At 49.8% G+C, this 19,611-nt stretch overlaps 2 protein-coding genes and 1 non-coding gene across 3 annotated transcripts in view; 1 reads left to right on the top strand and 2 right to left on the bottom strand.

Annotated features, from left to right (window-relative positions):
* Positions 1 to 19,231, bottom strand: part of LOC141999010 (uncharacterized) — a 56,820-nt gene extending 37,589 nt beyond the window's left edge. Inside the window, exons 1-2 of the mRNA XM_074972088.1 lie at positions 18,960 to 19,231; positions 15,803 to 16,917 (exon numbers count right to left, since the gene is read on the bottom strand). Coding sequence (XP_074828189.1) covers positions 15,803 to 16,909 — 1,107 coding nt within the window. The 5' untranslated portion in view covers positions 16,910 to 16,917; positions 18,960 to 19,231. The remainder of the gene's footprint in view (positions 1 to 15,802; positions 16,918 to 18,959) is intronic.
* Positions 51 to 3,768, bottom strand: LOC141998984 (uncharacterized). Its single transcript, XM_074972041.1, has 2 exons — positions 3,632 to 3,768; positions 51 to 3,296 (listed from the first exon to the last, which is right to left on the bottom strand). Exon 2 carries the CDS (start codon positions 2,841 to 2,843, stop codon positions 1,155 to 1,157), a length of 1,689 nt encoding a protein of 562 aa, XP_074828142.1. The 5' UTR covers positions 2,844 to 3,296; positions 3,632 to 3,768; the 3' UTR covers positions 51 to 1,154.
* On the top strand, positions 8,418 to 8,490 carry TRNAV-AAC (transfer RNA valine (anticodon AAC)). The gene has a single exon. It is a non-coding gene; the product is annotated as a tRNA-Val (tRNA).
* Positions 19,232 to 19,611: the final 380 nt, after the last annotated feature.

Here is a 19,611-nt window from a genome sequence, read left to right as displayed (position 1 = left end):
ATGGTTTCAAAACAATAGTTACTTTATTTCAAAGGGGGGAGGGAGGGTGGTTTGGTTACAGGGAATTAAAATCAACCCAGGGGTGCGGGTTTGCATCAAGGAGAAACACTACAACGGTCACACCGTAGCCTGGCCAGTCATGAAACTGGTTTTCAAAGCCTCTCTGACGCGAAGTATGCCTAGCTGAGCTCTTCTAATCGCCCTGGTGTCTTGCTGCTCAAAATCGGATGCCAGGCAATTTGCCTCAACACCTCACCCCGCCATAAACGTCTCCCCCTTATTCTCACATATTATGGAGCACACAGCAAATAGCAATAACAATGGGAATGCTTCAGAGTAACAGACGTGTTAGTCTGTATTCGCAAAAAGAAAAGGAGTACTTGTGGCACCTTAGAGACTAACCAATTTATTTGAGCATAAGCTTTCGTGAGCTACAGCTCACTTCATCGGATGCATACTGTGGAAAGTGTAGAAGATCTTATTATATACACACAAAGCATGAAAAAATACCTCCTCCCACCCCACTCTCCTGCTGGTAATAGCTTATCTAAAGTGACCACTCTCCTTACAATGTGTATGATAATCAAGGTGGGCCATTTCCAGCACAAATCCAGGGTTTAACAAGAACGTCTGTGGGGGAGGTAGGAAAAAACAAGGGGAAATAGGCTACCTTGCATAATGACTAAGCCACTCCCAGTCTCTATTCAAGCCTAAGTTAATTGTATCCAATTTGCAAATGAATTCCAATTCAGCAGTTTCTCGCTGGAGTCTGGATTTGAAGTTTTTTTGTTGTAAAATAGCGACTTTCATGCCTGTAATCGCATGACCAGAGAGATTGAAGTGTTCTCTGACTGGTTTATGAATGTTATAATTCTTGACATCTGATTTGTGTCCATTTACTCTTTTACGTAGAGACTGTCCAGTTTGACCAATGTACATGGCAGAGGGGCATTGCTGGCACATGATGGCATATATCACATTGGTGGATGTGCAGGTGAACGAGCCTCTGATAGTGTGGCTGATGTTATTAGGCCCTGTGATGGTGTCCCCTGAATAGATATGTGGGCACAGTTGGCAACGGACTTTGTTGCAAGGATAGGTTCCTGGGTTAGTGGTTCTGTTGTGTGGTATGTGGTTGCTGGTGAGTATTTGCTTCAGGTTGGGGGGCTGTCTGTAGGCAAGGACTGGCCTGTCTCCCAAGATTTGTGAGAGAGTGTTGGGTCATCCTTCAGGATAGGTTGTAGATCCTTAATAATGCGTTGGAGGGGTTTTAGTTGGGGGCTGAAGGTGACGGCTAGTGGCGTTCTGTTATTCTCTTTGTTAGGCCTGTCCTGTAGTAGGTGACTTCTGGGAACTCTTCTGGCTCTATCAATCTGTTTCTTTACTTCCACAGGTGGGTATTGTAGTTGTAAGAATGCTTGATAGAGATCTTGTAGGTGTCTGTCTCTGTCTGAGGGGTTGGAGCAAATGCGGTTGTATCGCAGAGCTTGGCTGTAGACGATGGATCGTGTGGTGTGGTCAGGGTGAAAGCTGGAGGCATGTAGGTAGGAATAGCGGTCAGTAGGTTTCTGGTATAGGGTGGTGTTTATGTGACCATCGTTTATTAGCATGGTAGTGTCCAGGAAGTGGATCTCTTGTGTGGACTGGACCAGGCTGAGGTTGATGGTGGGATGGAAATTGTTGAAATCATGGTGGAATTCCTCAAGGGCTTCTTTTCCATGGGTCCAGATGATGAAGATGTCATCAATATAGCTCAAGTAGAGTAAGGGCGTTAGGGGACGAGAGCTGAGGAAGCGTTGTTCTAAATCAGTCATAAAAATGTTGGCATACTGTGGGGCCATGCGGGTACCCATAGCAGTGCCGCTGATCTGAAGGTATACATTGTCCCCAAATGTAAAATAGTTATGGGTGAGGACAAAGTCACAAAGTTCAGCCACCAGGTTAGCCGTGACATTATCGGGGATAGTGTTCTTGACGGCTTGTAGTCCATCTTTGTGTGGAATGTTGGTGTAGAGGGCTTCTACATCCATAGTGGCCAGGATGGTGTTATCAGGAAGATAACCGATGGATTGTAGTTTCCTCAGGATGGTTGCGCTGAGGTCTGACCGAGTCAGCAAACAGCACCAGCGAGCTTTTAAACATCCAAAGGCGCATTCTACCACCATTCTGCACTTTCTCAAGCTATAGTTGAACTGCTCCTTACTACTGTCCAGGCTGCCTGTGAACGGCTTCATGAGCCATGGGAGCAAGGGGTAGGCTGGATCCCCAAGGATAACTATTGGCATTTCAACATCCCCAATGGTAATTTTGTGGTCTGAGAAGTAAGTCCCTTCTTGCAGCTGCTTGAACAGCCCAGAGTTCCTAAATATGCGAGCGTCATACACCTTTCCCGGCCATCCCACATTGATGTTGGTGAAACGTCCCTTGTGATCCACCAGTGCTTGCAGCACCATTGAGAAGTACCCCTGGCGGTTTACGTAATGGTTGGCAAGGTGGTCCGGTGTCAAGATGGGGATATGTGTTCCATCTATCGCCCCACCACAGTTAGGGAACCCCATTGCAGCAAAGCCATCCACTATGTCTTGCACATTTCCCAGAGTCACTACCCTTGATAACAGAATGTCAATGATTGCATTGGCTACTTGGATCACAGCAGCCCCCACAGTAGACTTGCCCACTCCAAATTGATTCCTGACTGAGTGGTAGCAGTCAGGCATTGCAAGCTTCCACAGGGCTATCGCCACTCGCTTCTCAACTGTCATGGCAGCTCTCATCTTGGTATTCCTGCGCTTCAGGGTGGGGGAAGGCAACTCACAGAGTTCTAGGAAAGTGGCCTTACGCATGCGAAAGTTTTGCAGCCACTGTGAATCATCCCATACCTGCAACACTATGTGGTCCCACCAGTCTGTGCTTGTTTGCCTGGCCCAGAATCAGCTTTCCACTGTATCAACCAGCCCCACTGCCCCCATGATGTCCCAATTGCCACAGCCCGTGCTTTTAGGAACATCTGTGTCCATGTCCTCATCAAAATCCTCCTCGCGCTGGCGACTCTTAGCCCAGTTCTCCATATACTCCAGGATAATGCACAAGGTGTTTACAATGCTCACAACAGCAGCGGTGACAGTGAGCTGAGTGTGGTATGGCATCTGCAGCAGAGCAGAGTTGCAGCGGAAATGGTGGATGATGATGGTTAGCAGTCCTATTGCACCATCTGCTGACAGCAGCACCCAGGACACAACAGCCGCAGTGACGGTGAATTGAGCTGAACGGGCTCAATGTTTGCCGTGGTATGGCATCTGCACAGAAAAAAGGCACTAAATGATTGTCTGCCATTGCTTTCACGGAGGGAAGGGCGACTGACAACATGTACCCAAAAACACTTGCGACAATGTTTTTGCCCCATCAGGCATTGGGAGCTTAACCCAGAATTCCAGTGGGCGGTGGAGACTGCAGGAACTGTGGGATAGCTACCCACAGTGCACCTCTCCATAAGTCGATGCTAGCCACAGTAGTGAGGACGCACTCCACTGACTTAATGTGCTTAGTGTGGACGTACGCAATCGACTGTATAAAATCGATTTCTAAAAATCGACTTCTATAAAATCAACCTAATTTCATAGTGTAGACATACCCTTAGCAACACAGCATCATGCCAGGAGCCTGTGTTCAGATGGATTCCACCATGATCCTAAATTCTACCCAGAGTCACTGCTGTCAAGGATACGAACAGTCCTCCAGCGTTTGTGTGTGACCAGACTTTGCTCCTACATTTGAAAATAAAATTAAACAAATAAGGAAAAAAAACCATAATATCTTTTGAAACAATATTTTCAAGGTTTGAAATTTTTCAAAATCATTACAATAAAAGATCATTTTGGCAGGGATATTAATCCTCCTACTTCAGGATTTAATTCAGTGTCTATTATAGACACCAAGCCTATGAAGGGCCAGATTATTTTGCGTTTGTTACTGCAGAGTTCTTACACAGGCAGGCCATTCATCTGGTTTTAAGACAGACAATCGGGGGGGCGGGATAGGGTATGGTTTTTCCGCTGTCCAGTACTGAGACAAAATCAGATATGGTTTTCTCCAGTATCACAAACAGAGGACACCATTTTTAAGAGCGTACCACTCCACCCTTACTGCCATGGCCTTGCAAATACTGACCAGTCGAGATGAGAATGGGGAAACTCAGTGCATGTCACAGAAACAAAACACTAATACCTGAGGTGCTAAGGACAGGAAAACTCAATGTACAGACCAGGAACAAAGTGTTGAGACCCAGGGAATAGAGAATGGGCAAATTCAATGCATGGCACAAGCACTCAGTGCTGAGACTGAGATCTGGTAAACTCAGAGTATGCCACAGACAAACAGAGGTGAGACACACATTAACTCAGTGCTCAGACCAGGGAAGCTGACAATGGGGAAACTTGGTGCATGGCACAGACATGTAGCACTGAGAACAGGGGAGCTGAGAATGGAAAAACTCAGCACATGACAGACATGCAGCTGAGAACAGGGTAGCTGAGAAGGGGGCAATTCAGGGGAGGGCACCCACACTTAGTGCTGAGACCAAGGGAGCTAAGAATGGGGAAGTTAAGTACACGGCCCAAACACAGAGTTAAGACATGGGCAGCTGAGAATGGGGACACATGGTGCAGAGCACAGACAACCAGTGATAAAACATGGGGTGCTGAGAATGGGGAAACTTGCAGCACTGACACCAGGTGAGACGAAGTGGGGGGTTCTCTTGGTTTTTTATTTGTTTTTCCAATGGTTTGCGTGCAGAGGGGATGGGACTCAGTTTCCCTGGGTATTACTGGTTTAACGAGGTGATGGGAGAGGGAGTTTTTTGTTACAGAGGACCAGCAACAGAACTTAGGACCCCAGCCAACGACCTGGAGAATGGATACCTCAGTGACTGGTGTCCTGGTGAACGGGAGGCCCAGCTAGAGAATCACAGCTAGTTCTGGCCAGTGGGAGGAGAATGGCCTGCGAAGAGAGGACCCCAGTGACCTGATCAGCCGGTTCCAGCAAGAGTGGTACAAAGAACAGCTGAGAGGAGAGGAGGCCCAGGTGACCCTGTTTACCTGGACAGAAGACAATGGACAGAGGCAGGGCTTGGGGGAGGTGATGTCAGATGCCCAGCTGGAAAGCACGGGGGCTTGGGACTGGAGAGCGAGAGCAGGCAGAGCCCACCTGGATGAAGGAGAAACTTAGATGTACTGTGCTGAGGGAGGCCAGGCCTGAGGACCCTGAGAGTTTCCTATGCTCTGTTCAGACGCTCAATAAACCCTCCTGTTTTACGCTGGCTTAGAATCACTCCAGTCTGGAGAACAGGGTTCCTCTAGGCAATCTAGTGACAGAGGATGTGGAAAAAGCTAATGTACTCAATGCTTTTTTTGCCTCTGTCTTCGCGAACAAGGTCAGCTCCCAGACTACTGCACTGGGCAGCACAGTATGGGGAGGAGGTGACCAGCCCTCTGCGGAGAAAGAAGTGGTTCAGGACTATTTAGAAAAGCTGGATGAGCACAAGTCCATGGGGCTCTTTGGATGAGGGGAAAGCAGTGAACGTGTTATTCCTTGACTTTCGCAAAGCTTTTGGTACCATCTCCCACAGTATTCTTGCCAGCAAGTTAAACAAGTATGGGCTGGATGAATGGACTATAAGGTGGATAGAACACTGGCTAGATCGTCGGGCTCAACGGGTAGTGATCAATGGCTCCATTCTAGTTGGCAGCCGGTATCAAGCAGAGTGCCCCAAGGGTCAGTCCTGGGGCCGGTTTTGTTCAATATCTTCATTAATGATCTGGAGGATGGCATGGATTGCACCCTCAGCAAGTTTGCAGATGACACTAAACTGGGAGGAGTGGTAGATACGCTGGAGGGCAGGGATAGGATACAGAGGGACCTAGACAAATTAGATTTCTTTTGACCCAATCCTCTGAAGAGGTTCAACAAGGACAAGTGCAGAGTCCTGCACTTAGGATGGAAGAATCCCATGCACTGCTACAGACTAGGGACCAAGTGGCTAGGCAGCAGTTCTGCGGAAAAGGACCTAGGGGTTACAATGGACGAGAAGCTCGATATGAGTCAGTGTGCCCTTGTTGCCAAGAAGGCTAACGGCATTTTGGGCTGTATAAATAGGAGCATTGCCAGCAGATCGAGGGATGTGATCATTCCCCTCTATTCGGCATTGGTGAGGCCTCATCTGGAGTACCGTGTCCAGTTTAGGGCCCCACACTACAAGAAGGATGTGGAAAAATTGGAAAGAGTCCAGCGGAGGGCAACAAAAATGATTAGGGGGCTGGAGCACATCATTTAGAGGAGAGGCTGAGGGAACTGGGATTGTTTAGTCTGCAGAAGAGAAGAATGAGGGGGGATTTGATAGCTGCTTCCAACTACCTGAAAGGGAGTTCCAAAGAGGATGGATCTAGACTGTTCTCAGTGGTTCCAGATGATAGAATAATGAGTAATGGTCTCAAGTTGCAGTGCGGGAGATTTTGGTTGGATATTAGGAAAAACTTTTTCACTAGGAGGGTGGTGAGGCACTGGCATAGGTTACCTAGGGAGGTGGTGGAATCTCCTTCCTTAGAGGTTTTTAAGGTCAGGCTTGACAAAGCCCTGGCTGGGATGATTTAGAGGGGGATTGGTCCTGTTTGAGCAGGGGGTTGGACTAGATGACCTCCTGAGGTCCCTTCCAACCAGGGGTGAAAGTAAGCCTAGGGACTTACTGGTTCGTGGGTAGGATGGGGCCAGCTCTGGCCCACGGAAGGGGCGGGGCCTCGGGCAGAAGGGGCGGGGCTGGGCGAGGTCAGAGCCAGCCCCGGCCCACCCTGTACTGGCAAGTGCCTCCTTCCCCCTCTCCAGGGTAACAGCGGCAGCCGGGGGCTCTGGCAGTGGTTTAAAGGGACCTGGGCAGTAACGACGGCTGGAGCCCTGGGCCCTTTAAATCGTCCCCAGAGCCCCGCCTGCCACTACGGCCCTGGGCCCTTTAAATCGTCCCTGGAGCCTGCCGGAGCCCTGGGGAAGTGGTGGTGGGGCTCCGGAGACGATTTAAAGGGCCCAGGGCTCGGCTGCCGCTACCACCCCAGGCCCTTTAAATCGCCGCCCCAGCCCTGCTGCCGCTACCCCAGGGCTCCGGCAGCAGGGCTCTGGCAGCAATTTTAAGGGCCGGGGCCTCCAGCCGCTGCTGGGAATTGCAGGCCCTTTAAATTGCACCTGGGGAAGCCGATCCACCCTGGTACGGTGCACCAGCTCTTGCCGGTATGCCGTACCAGGGTGTACCAGCTTACTTTCACCTCTGCTTCCAACGCTGATATTCTATGATTCTGTGAACCCAGTGCTCAGACCACGGCAGCTGACAATGGGGAAATCTGGTGCATGGCTTAAACACACAGAATTTACACCATGGATCTGAGAGTAGGAGAAGGCTGTGCATGGCACAGACACACAGCACTGAGACCAGGGAGCCAAGAGTGAGAGAAGGCTGTGCATAGCACAGACACAGAACTAATGCCACGGATCTGAGAGTAGGAGAAGTCTGTGCCTGATACAGACACACTGACACTAGGAGAGTTGCGAGTGGGGGAAGGCTGTGCATGGCACAGACGCACAGCACTGATACCAGAGCTGAGCGTGAGAGAAGGCTGTGAATGGCACAGATACACAGCACTGACACCAGCACCTCCTGCTGGTCATCTTGGGAATTAACTATCCAGCATACAGAGCACCTCCTACTGGCCGGTGTCTCACCTGCCGCTGCCCCAGTGTCCCTCCTGGTCCCTTTTGCCCTGGGGTTCTGCCCCAGCAGTACCCCCACACTCTGGGTCTCCCCTCCCAGGGGCCCTCTCACCCACCTTGCCTCAGTGGCTCCTGCCAGTCATCATTTAGCCCCCACTCACTGGGGCAAACTGCTGTCTGTCGTGGCCCCTCATCATTGGCAAGGAGATTGGACCAGCTGCCTCTACCTATCTCTGGGCTGTACCTCTCAGCCCCAGTACCTGCACAGGCCTTTACCAAGGCCTCAGCCTGGGGAGTTGCCAGGCTGGAGCTCCCCAGCTCCTCTAGCCTTGCCTAGCCCCTCCCTTCCCCAGCCCTGGGTACCCTTTTCTCCCTAGCAGCTAGATCCTTCTCTCTTCACAGCTAGAGAGAGAGACTAGCCCAGCTCCTCCCTGAGCCCTTATAACAGGGCCAGGTGTGGCCTGATTGGGGCGTGGCCCCTGCTGTGGCTCCTTCCCCAATCAGCCTCGTCTTTTTTTCTAGGAGTGGGGTAACTGCCCTGCTACAGTAGCACAGACATACTGCACTGAGGCCAGGACAGTTGTGAGTGGGGGAAGGCTGTGAATAGCACACAGACAGTACTGAGAGCGTAAGAAGGCTGTGTAGGGCTGGGTTTCTGTAGTGTAAGCTAGGTTTCTGTAGTGTAGTGGTCATCACGTTTGCCTAACACGCGAAAGGTCCCCGGTTCGAAACCGGGCAGAAACAAGCCCTGCAATTTTGGGGGAAGGGATAGCTCAGTGGTTTGAGCATTGGCCTGCTAAACCCAGGGTTGTGAGTTCAATCCTTGAGGGGGCCATTTAGGGATTGGGGCAAAAATCGGGGATTGGTCCTGCTTTGAGCAGGGGCTTGGACTAGATGACCTCCAGAGGTCCCTTCCAACCCTGATATTCTATGACACACAACAGTGAAACCAGGAGAGTTGTGAGGGAAGCAAAGCTGTGCAAGACACAGCACTGAAACCAGGAGATTTTTATGTGTGGGAAGGCTGTGTATGGCATGGACACACAGCACTGACACCAGGAGAGTTGCGAGTAGGGGATGGCTGTGCATGGCATAGACACACAGCACTGAGACCAGCATAGCTGAGAGTGGGTGTGACAAATTGGGAGATTTTCTTGTTTTTTTCAATGGTTTGCATGCAGAGGGGTTGGTACGCAGTTTCCCTGGGTGTTACCAGTTTAACGAGGTGATGGGAGAGGGAGTTTGTTGTGGCACCTTATAGACTAACCAATTTATTTGACCATAAGCATCGCACCTGATGAAGTGAGCTGTAGCTCACGAAAGCTTATGCTCAAATAAATTGGTTAGTCTCTAAGGTGCCACAAGTACTCCTTTTCTTTTTGCGAATACAGACTAACACGGCTGCTACTCTGAAACCTGTTGTTACAGAGCACCAGCGACTGAACTTGGGACCCCGGCCACTGGCCAGGAGAATGGATACCCCAGCGACTGGTGACCAGGAGGCCCAGCTCGGATGCCACAGCTGGTTCTGGCCAGTGGGAGGATAATGGGATGCGGAGAGAGGACCCCGGTGATCTGACCTGCAGTTTCCAGCCAGTGGGGAACAAAGGACAGCTGAGAGGAGAGGAGGCCCAGGTGACCCTGTTTACCTGGACAGAAGACAAAGGACAGAAGCGGGGTTTGGGGGCAGGTTATTTCGGATGCCTAGCTGGAAAGCGTGGGGTCTCTGGACTCGGGGGGAGAGAGCAGACAGAGTCCAGCTGGATGCAGGGGAGACTTAGATGTACTGTGCTGAAGGAGGCCGGGTCTGAGGGCCCTGATTGTTTCCTATGCTGTGTTCAGACACTCAGTAAACCCTTCTCCTTTACGCCGGCTGAGAGTCACTCTGGTCTGGAGAACAGGGTTGCATTATTCCCTCTGGGAGTTGAGGCCCCGGGGGTCCAGAGAGCATGGACTCCCTGAGGCAGCCCACAGCGAAAGACAGGCATGCTAAAGGCTCAGAGAAGTGTGGTTCCAGGATGCAGAGGGGCTTAACCCCTGAGAGAGAATGGAGCCCCGAGAAGGGCTGTCACACTGAAGGGGGTTCTCTGCAGGGACCATACGGGGCCAAGAGTAGGCACAACCTGAGAGTCTGTGACATGGGGGAAGGCTGTCCATGGCAGAGACCCATAGCACTGAGACCGGAAGGGGTGAGAATAATGCATGTCACAGACAAAGTACTGAGATGAAAGGAGCTGAAATGGGGAAAGTCAGTGCATGGCAGAGAGACACAGCACTCATAGCAGAGGAGCTAAGAACAGTGAAACTCAGTGTAGAGCCCAGACACACAGTGTTGAGAGCTGTGGATCTGAGAATGGGGAAATCTGTTAGATAGCATGAGACACGCAGGGCTCAGATCAGATGGCAATGGGCAAACTGACAATATTTCAGTCACAGACACCAAGCAAGGAGACCAGGGGAGCTGAGAACAGGAAAACTCAGTGCATGCCCCAGACATACAATACAAAAAAAAGGGATATTGAGAACAGGTAAATTCAGTGCCTGGCACCCAAACATAGGACTCAAATGAGATCAGCAGGGAACTGGGTAACTCGGAACATGTCAGTCACATTGAGACCAAGTGAACTAAGAATGGGGAAATTCAGTGCATAGCACACATGTCTAGAGCTAAAAGCAGGGCAGCTGAGAATGGGGAAAGTAGCGCATGACACAGACGCACAGCATGGAGACCAGGGAACAGAGAATGGGGTGACTTGGTGTATGGAACAGAAGCAAACATTGAGACAATGAGAGCTGAGAACAGGAAAAATGTGTGCATGACACAGACACACAGTGTAGAGATCAGGGGAGGTGAGAATGGGAAAAGTTTTTACATGACACACACACATGCACACACACAGCACTGAGACCACAGAGGCTGAGAATGGGGAAAATGTCAGCATGTCACAGTCACACAGCACAGAATTCCAATGCAGCTCAGAATGGCAAAACTCAGTGTAGGGACAGACAAATAGCACAGAGACCACAGGATGTGAGAACAGGAAAACACAGTGCATGGCACAGAACTGAGACACTGGGAACATAAAATCAATGCATGTGACAGACACACAGTGCTCTGACAAGGAGAAGGGAGAAAAGGGAATCTTGGTGTAGAACACATATATATGGCGCTGAGACCAATAGAGCTAATAGGGAAACTGGGTGCATGTTACAGAAACACAGCACTAATACCTCAGAAGCTATGAATAGGGAAACTCAGTATATGGCCCAGACATTGAGTTACAACCCGGGGAACTAAGAAGGTGGAAAACTGAGATCATGATGCCACAGATACACAGAGGCAAGACCAAGGAGCTGAGAACAGGGAAATTCAGTGCATGGTGCCCACACCCAGCGCTGAGACCAGGTGAGCTGAGTATGGGTAAACAAGGTGCATGGAACAGACACACAGCACTGCGATTAGCAGAGCTGAGAAAACGACGCAAATGCCTTACAAAGTGCAAGTATATTACAGCTACATAATCATCATTATCAGCCAAATAGGTAATCTCATCAGAGTATGAAATCCGATTTCTTTGATAAGAAGGACCTTAGCCTCCGGAGGCCCCGTAAGACTGCTGGGTGACGGCTAGTGAACTTTTAGCATGCAGATAGGAACTTTTATTGTGTTAATGTTTTCTCTGTAATGCTGCCACAGTAAGAATAAATGTGGTAGCTTATAAAGCACTACCTGGTAACTTGTGGTTTCTGGCAACTACAACTGTTCATAGCCTTCAAAGAGAAAGCAAAGCACAGAGGCTGGCCGGGTTTGGCAGTCTGGCTGGTTGGGGATAGCACAGTGTAAGCAGGGAACTGTGCAGTCTGGTAAAACCTCTGGCAGGAGGGAGAGAGATAAGGGGCAGATGAGGACCTGAGAGCCTAGAGGGGTGCCCTCAAGGGACCATGGAGGGGGAACACAGGTGCAGTTGTCCTGAACTGTGACAATTCTGATTAAAAAATTAGCACTATGCAGTATCAATGGATTAAGTACTCACTAACTGACAGATCTCAAAAAGTGGCCATCCATGGGGAAATCATCCGTGAGGGGGGTGTTTCTAGCGGGGCTCTGCAGGGATCGGTACCAGGCCTGACTCTATTCAACAGTTTCATCTGCAATCTGGAAGTAAATATCAAATCATTGCTGACAAAATTTGCGGAGTGGTAAATAATGAGGACAGGGCAACCGGAGTGTAAATAATGAGGACAGCAATGAGGATCGCTTGGTAAGCTGAGTCCCCTCAAACGTGTTTTAATACAGCCAAATGCAAGGCCATACATCTAGGAACAAGAATGCAGGCAGTATCTACAGAGTGGGGACCTGTGTCCCGGAAAGCAGTGACTGTGAAAAGGATCGTGGGGTCATAGAGAACAAGTGACTGAGAGTGAACTCCTACAATGCATTGCAGCACCATTTCCAAGTAGAAATATTTCTGTTTTCAGGTGTTTGGTTTCTGACAACAAAAACATGTCCCATGGAAACCAGACACTGTTTGTGAAAAATGTGTTTTGGTGATAACCCAATTTTCAGTTCCCAATTTGGAGCTCAGACTAGATGACCCTTCTAACCCTATGAGTCTATGAATCAGTCGGAACAGCGTTTTTGTGGAAAATATTTGGCCAGAGTTGGGGTCTAGGCCACCTGTGCCTCCCCTTCCACCCCACTCCTGGGGTTAAGGGTGTGCAGAGCCCCTTCTCCCTGAACAGTGCCCCAGTGTGATATATGGACCCCAGGCCCCCACCAAGTGCTGCTTCCAGCTGGTAGCTACAGTTCTCAGCTCCGTGGCTACCAGCTTCCCTCCTCTCTCTGTCCCTCTCACCCCACTGGGGCTGGTAGAGGGATACAGCAGGTAGCTGAGGGGCCACGAGGTCTGTTCAAAAGGTCTCCCTGACCCATTCATGAGAATTAGTGAGAATGGGATAGAAGCGCCGCCCATCTAATAAGCCCCACCCATGTGAGTCACCAAATTTCATACAGTTTAAGGCCAGAAGACACCATGAGGTCATCTGGACTGATCTCATGCAAGCCCAGGCCAGAGAATTCCCCCTTTGCCATGGGCTCCATGCTGTACCATTGAACTGGGAAGCATTTGCTGCCCATTGGGTAAGGCAGAGGGACTTGGTACACTGCTGGGTTCTCCCTCCTGGGGCAGAATTAAGGTTGTGGGGCTGTGTTGGGTTGGAGGCATCACCTCTACTCTGCAGTTCCCGGTTTTCCAACATTTGGGTTTTGTTTTTCCTTCCAACCTTCTATAAAGGGGGATCTAAGGGGCACTGTAACCTAGCATGTTCCAGTTTGCCAGAGCCTGAGTTTGGGAATTAAACTCTCCCATTCACAAGGAAGCCAGGGCTCTAGCAAGAGCCTCTGCCGTAACCCCTGGAAGGGGTCTGCACAGGATCCTTAGTTGGGCGGCATGGTGGGTCTCAGAAGTGTCCTAACTGAGGGAGCATGGGGCACTGCTGTCTGCCCAGGTGGGGGCTTAGGAACAGGGCAAGGCCTAGAGCAGAATTCTCCCATTCGTGTATAGTATCAGGGGGTAGCTGTGTTAGTCTGAATCCACAAAAACAGTCCCATTCGTGTATCTTGTTCGACTCAGGTCTTTTCCCATAGCCTGATCTCAGGTACTAAGCCTCCCCCTCTGGATTCTGTCTGTGGACTCAGCAGGAACGTGTGGACATCCTGAGGTGTCCTAAATAAAACTTCTAAGGAAGAGGGACACTTTTCTCTGACCTACTGCGTAATTCCGCGTCCCACTTAGAGTAATGAGTTGTGAGTCCTCAGTTTCTGCTGGATCAGAGAAGATTGAGATTGAGAAGAACTTTTAACCTCTAGCCTAGGCTTTCACCCTCAATATTCCTTTGGCTAGTCTTATTGAATGTACACCTGTTACTTTGAACCTCACTATCCATTTCCCCTCTGTTACCTTCTTTTTCTCTCTCACAAAGGGTGGTCTCTGTCCCGTACCTGTCTTTTCAAAGCTAAACCCCATCTCAGTATTGCCAAATCCAATGTTTAAGAATTATAATCCCCTAAAATCATGAGATTACTTTTTTTTAAATCTCATGATTTTTTAAAGTACTATGCGTTGGTTCTTTCATTTGCCTTCTAGTGTTTGAATCTTCAGGGGTCACATTTTCAAGCTTTTCTCTGCAGCCTCAAGGTCTAGAAACTTACTTTTTTCACCAGTGGAAACTGAGATTCACCCATAAACACATGACTCTGGGAGCTCGGATATTAATAAAACACCACATATTGCAAGACTGGTGATAAAATTGTGAGAGGGGTAACACTGCTTATTCCACTTCCTTTGAAATATTACATTGTACAAAAACAATAAGCACAGCTTTTTTGTTTTAATGTGAAAAAGTCAGAAACAGCCATGGTTCTCCACTAGAAAGGAATTGCTCAACAGTTTTCTAGTGGAATGTTTTTCCATCAGAAGATGTTGATTTGATTAAATCAAAACATTGCTCATGGACTTATTGACTTCATTAAAATTTTCTATGGGAAATTATTGAAACATTTAAATTTGATGTTATCATTTCAACGATATTAATTATGTGATATGATATATGATATTATAATCCCCATCAATGGAGGCTTTTAAGAACAGGTTGGACAAACACCTATCTGAGATGGTCTAAGCTTACTTGGTCCTGCGTCAGCTCAGAGGGCTGGAGAAGATGTCCTCTTGAGTTAACTTCCAGCCCAAATTTCTATATGTCTATAATAATATGATATAATGAAATACAGTCAAATTATAACATTAAAATGAAATGTTTAGCTCTTACTGAAACATTTCCATAATGTCAAAATGAAATTGTTCTGAATATTTCATTTTGTGAAAAATTCTGAGAATTCTACTTTTTGTCCCAATTAGGGATGAAATGAAATTTCAGAATCTTGGAATTTTCTGTGGGACAGGAATTCTGTTTGTGACCAGCTCTCCTCTCAAGGAACATGCACCTTAGTATATTGTATTTCTGCTATGGTAAAACATAGCTCAAACTCAACCCAAAGGCCAATTTTCAGCAATTCCAGCCAATGCTGCTAAAAATCACATTTCACTCTTTTCACCACTCCTGATACACATTTCAACAGCTTTAATCACATTTGTACAACGAGGGAAAATGCAGCAGGTGGGTTTTACAACCAGTAACTGGGTGAAGGGGCTGGAAAGGTGGAGGTTAACACAAATAACTGATGCTGTGGTCACTGGGCCAGCTACATCACAACATAGCAAGGAAGGATTAAATGACAAAGTAGATTTGGTGGTTCTTGTTTGTTTCTTTCACATCTACCTATTCCATTGCCTACAATTAGTTTGTAGATTCTGCTTGGTCCAATCATGTAATTGTTTATCTTCTACCTACTGTTAATGACTTTTTCTGCCCATTTCCTTTTTAATTTTTAGTTCCCAAAGTTCACCCCTTTGATAGGAGTGGAGGTCAGTGCTCCAGCAAAGTCCTTATTCGTACACAAACTCACAAAGGTCTAATTAACATAGTGTAAACACCTCAAGCTAAACCAAGCCAAGCAAGGTTGGAAATATGAACATCACACATACAGCTGTGCCTGCTAAACTAAATCAGTTTATAATTCTACCTTTAATTAGGGCTTGTCTACATGGGGAAACTGACTAGCTACTGCTATTTTAGAACAACTCTCCACACGGACCCTAAATCTCAATACAAGAGCGTCCATATGCAGTGTCATTAGGGGATATCTGTAGCACTTCAAATTCACACTCTCCCTTATTCTGAAATAACTTCCCTGCTCGGAGAGGCCCTTAGACTGGGGTAATTTTTTGTCTGTAGAGACCTGAACTAATCAATTTAGTCTAAACCAAAATGAGCCTGGATTATAGCGTGTTCACAAAGCCTATTAAACCAGGTTAACATCACCCTGTAAGTTAAAAGGCTGTGAATGAGCCCTTCTGCACTATACCCTCTGCAGTAACACTTGGACTCTGCAGAGGCCTAGCCTTCATTTGGGAGGGGACTTGGAAGCTTTGTCTACCAAGTGGGTTCTCTGGTGAGCAAACAGGTTTGATTTCTGAATGAAGCTTCTCCCGCACACGGGGCACTCATAAGGTTTCTCTCCTGTGTGGATTCGCTGGTGCCTGCTGAGGTTTGAGCTCTGAGGGAAGCTTTTCCCGCAGTCGGGACATTTATAGGGATTCTCCTCCGTGTGAGTTCTCTGATGGGAAGTCAGGCTGGAGCTGTAGCGGAACCTTTTCCCGCAGTCAGGACACTCATGGGGTTTCCCCTCCATGTGGGTTCGTTCATGGGAAAGAAGGCTTGCGATCTGAACGAAGCCTTTCCCGCACTCGGTGCATTTGTAGGGTCTCTCCCCCGTGTGGATTCTCTGGTGGGTCATGAGGTTGGAGCTCTGAGTGAAGCTCTTCCCACAGTCAGGACATGGGTAGGGACGCTCTCCCCCGTGGGTTCTCTGGTGTCTGATCAGGTTGGAGCTCTGGCTGAAGGCTTTCCCGCAGTGAGTGCACTTGTAGGGCTGTTGCCCCGTGTGGGTCCTCTGGTGTGTGACAAGGGTGGAGCTCCGATTGAAGCATTTCCCGCAGTCTGGACAAATGAAGGGTTTATCGCCCGTGTGGGCTAGTTGGTGCCTCAGGAACCCAGAGCTGTTCTTGAAACATTTGGTGCAGTCGGGGCATTTGTAGGGTCTCTCTCCCGTGTGCACTCTCTGGTGAATTATGAGGTTCAAGCTCCGGCTGAACCTTTTCCCGCATTCCTCACATTTGTAGGGTTTCTCTCTGGCACTGTTGTGACTCCTCTGGTGCAGGCTGAGGGCGGAGCTGCAGGGGAAGCTTTGCCCACATTTACCACAGGCAAGTGATCTCTGCTCAGCTGGGTTTCTTTGCTGGCTTGTTTTGCTTGTTTTTGCATGGATGTTCTTGTCCCCTCTTTTCCCACGAGTAGATTTACCCAGTCTCTCCTCTGGCTGGTTTCCATGCTCCCTCTCTGGCTTGCGCTGACTCTCACAGGCGTCTCCCTGCTCAGGGCTCTGGGAAACATCCCCTTCAGCTCTTCCCAATACTATCCCATGCAGTTCCACTTGCTCAGCACCTTCCTGCTGAGATTTCTCCTCCTCATTCTCACTCACCATCCCATCACCTGCTGGGACAGAGAGAGAACCCAGGCAGGAGTCAGTCCCTGTGGCTGTGGGAATGGGAACTCCAGAAAGGGGAACTAACCCCAATATCTGCTGAGGAGATGGAAAACTGACAAGACCTATTTCCCACAATCAACGCCTCAGAGGAACGAGGGGAGGGTCCACAGCCAGACATCAGATTGGATAGATCACCAATTTAAATTCTACTGGGGGTGTTTGCAAATAGATGTATATTTATGCAAATATATTCATATTTAAATTCTACTGGGCTTTTGTGGACTGAAGTGGATCGACAGCTGAGAGTGGTCTCTGCCCCATGGCGATGTTGCCCCCTGCCATTCTCCCAGCCCTGTGCACTGCATGTATGCTACGCCCAACCCCAGCTATGCCCCACTCTGGTGTCACAGAGTTTAAGGCCAGATGGGACCACCAGATAATCCAGACTGCTTTCCCACATATCACAGGCCCCCAACACTACCCAGCACCCACACACCAAGCCCAACAACCAGAATTAGACCAAAATATCACAGCCCACAGGAGACTAGACTATTGTGTGCCACAGGCAGAGGCAGGAGGGACTGAGGTGCACCAGTGCCCGAGGCTCCGCCAGTGGCAGGGGAATATCAAAGTGAGATATACGTGGATAATCCTGGCATGTGACCCACACTGCAGAGAAAGGTGTGAAAACCTAAAGTCACTGCCAATCTGACCTGGGGGAAAATTCCTTCCTAGGCCCACGTATGGCGACCAGAGAGACCCTGAGCATGAGAGGAGGAACCAGCCAGCCTAGCACCTGAGAGAATGCTCAGTGCCACCTCTGAGCCCTGCCCCCACCATCTAGTGCCCACCGCCAGCCATGGGGATACTTCAAAGAAAACAGATTAAAAACACCCCACATCCCTTGAATGCATTGGGGGGAATCCCTTGCTGACCCCTGCACTGAAGCCCTGAAGCATGTGCATTAGGAATATAAGACAGGAACTGGAAAGGACTGCCGGGCCAGCTGACCCCTTTCCCATCATATACAATCCCATAGCACAATCTCCCTCATTAATTTGTCCAGCTCTCTCTCAAAAAGCATTAAGTGGTTTGTCCCCAGGCTAGAAATCTTCTTTTAATTTCCAGCCTGAATTTGTTCAGCAAGTTTATCCCCATGTGTTCTTGCCCAATGTTGTCCTTTAGCCTAAAGAGTTCTTCTCCCTCCCTGGTGCTCCCCGCACCCTCTGATGTATTTATAGTGAGATATCACATCTCCTCTTAGCCTTCGTTTTCCTAGGCTAAACAAGCCAAGTCTTCTGGCCTCCTCCCAGAAGATTGGCCCTCCATACCCCCGAGCATCCTACCAACCCTTCTCTGCACCTGGGCCACTTTGAATTAATCGTTTTTGGCCATGGGTGACCAAGACTGTGCCCAGCATCCCAGAGGAGGTCTCCCCAGCACCTCGCAGGATGACATCCACACACTTCCCTAGCTCCACTGGAAATGCCTCACTTCATACATCCTAGGATCGCATTTGCCTGCTTTGTAATCACACCACATTGGTGGTTCACAGTCATCCTGTCAGCGAACCTTGACTGACAGCTGCCTGGGCACTACACTCCTCACACCCCACAGCCTCTTAGCTTGGGGTATGGCAGAGGAGTAGGGGGACCTGGGAGCCGATCAGCTGTGGGGAGCTCAGCCCCAGCCCTGCTCCTGCTGCTGCCCCAGCACAGACACAGCTGGCTGGATGCGCTCTGGAGCTGTGTGCCCGGGGTGGGCAGCGCCCTGACTGCGACAGGTGGGCACTAAGGGGTGGGGATGGGGGCAGAGCGCAGACACAGCCAGCAAACCCCAGGGCTGGGTCCTCGGCTGGTGCCCTGCAGGGTCAGAGCAACCGGGGGGGCTGTGAGAGCCAGAGACTGGGGAGGGTCAGGGAGGGCAGCAGCTCCAGGACTCGCAGACCCTCGCCCCCCCGGGAGCAGAGCTGGGGCGAGGAGGGGCCGTTGGTGCAGAGTCACTTTCCTGCCCGGCCCCAGCCCTTTCCCCGGGTCTCTCCCCTCACCTGCAGGCTCCGGCTCAGGGGCTGGTGTCGGCAGAGCCCGGGGCTGCCCAGGGGCTGGTTCCAGCCCCGGCAGAAAGTCCCCCCGCCTGGGCCCCGAGGGGCGCTGGGGACGGGCTCTCCCCGCACACACCCCGCTGGGCAGCGGCAGCTGCTCAGGCCCGGGCTCCCGGCTCACAATGGAGGCGGCAGCAGCGTCTGACCCGGGAAGTTCAACCCCCGATGTGCTGAGCAGGCAGGCAGACAGCAGCAGCCGTCTCCTTCCCGGAGCAATAAGCAGAGCAGGGCCCTCTGGTGTTACTGGGCATCATTTCATTAGCCAGCTCCCTGCCGGACCAGGGTCCGTGTCCAGACAGGGCTGCTGCCCATTGTGGAGGCATGAATGGGTTTCATCACATGACAGAATCTTTCATTACAGATTAATCTTCAATCCAGGACACTCTGGAGGGCAGGCAACCCTAGTCCAGCATTTCCAGTGTCTCCAATCCCAGCTGAGGTTTTTCTTCCCCCACCCCCTCCCCCCACACGGCAAGCTCTCTACAACCCCCAACCACAAGGAAACTCAGCAACCCCCCCTTCAAAAGTCACTTATCGCATCTGGGGAGATGATACATCTAGATAAGATTGGTATTAGAGTAGCAGCCGTGTTAGTCTG

This window comes from Natator depressus, chromosome 14 (assembly GCF_965152275.1).
Source record: "Natator depressus isolate rNatDep1 chromosome 14, rNatDep2.hap1, whole genome shotgun sequence".
Lineage (NCBI taxonomy): Eukaryota > Metazoa > Chordata > Testudines > Cheloniidae > Natator > Natator depressus.
This window is presented reverse-complemented; position numbering and strand designations above follow the sequence as displayed.

Bases quoted from the DNA above. Each gene is read 5' to 3' on its own strand.
- LOC141998984 (XM_074972041.1), bottom strand. From the start codon at position 2,843: ATGCGTAAGGCCACTTTCCTAGAACTCTGTGAGTTGCCTTCCCCCACC.